The 1078-nt window shown below is 65.7% G+C and overlaps 1 protein-coding gene across 1 annotated transcript in view; it reads right to left on the bottom strand.

Annotated features, from left to right (window-relative positions):
* Positions 1–1078, bottom strand: part of LOC104989854 (coiled-coil-helix-coiled-coil-helix domain-containing protein 10, mitochondrial-like) — a 1336-nt gene continuing 258 nt past the window's right edge. Inside the window, exons 2-3 of the mRNA XM_010841654.1 lie at positions 326–576; positions 1–87 (exon numbers count right to left, since the gene is read on the bottom strand). Of these exons, the coding sequence (XP_010839956.1) occupies positions 68–87; positions 326–576 (271 nt within the window). The 3' untranslated portion in view covers positions 1–67. The remainder of the gene's footprint in view (positions 88–325; positions 577–1078) is intronic.

Below are 1078 nucleotides of genomic sequence, written 5' to 3' on the forward strand. Positions count from 1 at the left end.
GTCCGGCTGTCGGTGGGAGGGGGGTGCAGGTGGGTGCAGGGCTGGCCACCCAATCTGCTCTGGTCTCTTAGGGCAGGGAGCTCAGACCTGTAGAGGGAGGAGGTCAGGCCGAAGGTACAGGAGCCGCCGGGAGGAGCAGGAGCACCAGGGAGAAGTGGGAGCACCTGGGAGGCAAAGGAGCAGCCAGGAGGAGAGGGAGCACCAGGGAGAATCGGGAGCACATGCGAAGTGCAGGAGCACCTGGGAATAGCGGGAGCACCCCGAAGGAGTGGGAGCCGTGGACCGCCCTTCCCACCCTGGCGCCAGTCGGGCAGCAGCCGCTCACCGTGGTTGTACTTGCACTGCTTCAGGGCCTCGCTGAAGCCCTCACACAGGGTCAGGTCGCTCTGGGTGGTGGAGCAGTCCAGGAACTGCCTGATCTCATAGGCACAGGGCCCCATCTGCAGGGGCTGCGGGGCAGCGCGCTCCGGGGCCTGGGGCACAGCGTGGGAGGCAGCCGGATCAGCTCGGGCTGGGCACCCGGGAGAGGACTCCAAAGCTGGGGGTGGCGGCTGCCCCTCCGCAGAGCCCCCGGCCCTGGTGCCTCAGGGGTCCCTAGCGGGCAGTGTGCCCCAGGTCTCAGCGGCTCCATCCCTGAAATAGGGTGAGCCCACAGCCCTCTCGAAGCCCTTGCCGCTGCTGGTGGGGTGCGGGAACAGGGGCAGGTGGGGCAGGAGGCGGGACATGGGTCTAGAAAAGCCCAGGGCAGTGCTGGTATGAACTCCAGGCCGACAGGTTCTAACACCTTCCTGGCTCAGCCACACTGATCCTCATGATCCCTGACCCCGTCACTAAGCCCAAATGTGGCTCAGGACTGGTGGGGTGCCCAGTGGGGTACAGGTCGGCAGGCCCAAAGTCACTGACTACCAGTCACCCTTGGGCTCAGGAAGGGGCCTCCCGGGGGGTGGGAGAGCGGGCACTCAGGAACTCCAACAGCCCTCCCTTCTACTAGGGTTGGGCGACCTAGGGCTATCTCTGACCCCTAAGCACCTTGGTTTCCCCATATTTAAAGGGCTGGTTGGTGTCTGCCCACGGGGTT

This window comes from Bison bison, unplaced genomic scaffold, assembly GCF_000754665.1.
Source record: "Bison bison bison isolate TAMUID 2011002044 unplaced genomic scaffold, Bison_UMD1.0 scf7180017847068, whole genome shotgun sequence".
In the NCBI taxonomy this organism is placed as follows: domain Eukaryota; kingdom Metazoa; phylum Chordata; class Mammalia; order Artiodactyla; family Bovidae; genus Bison; species Bison bison.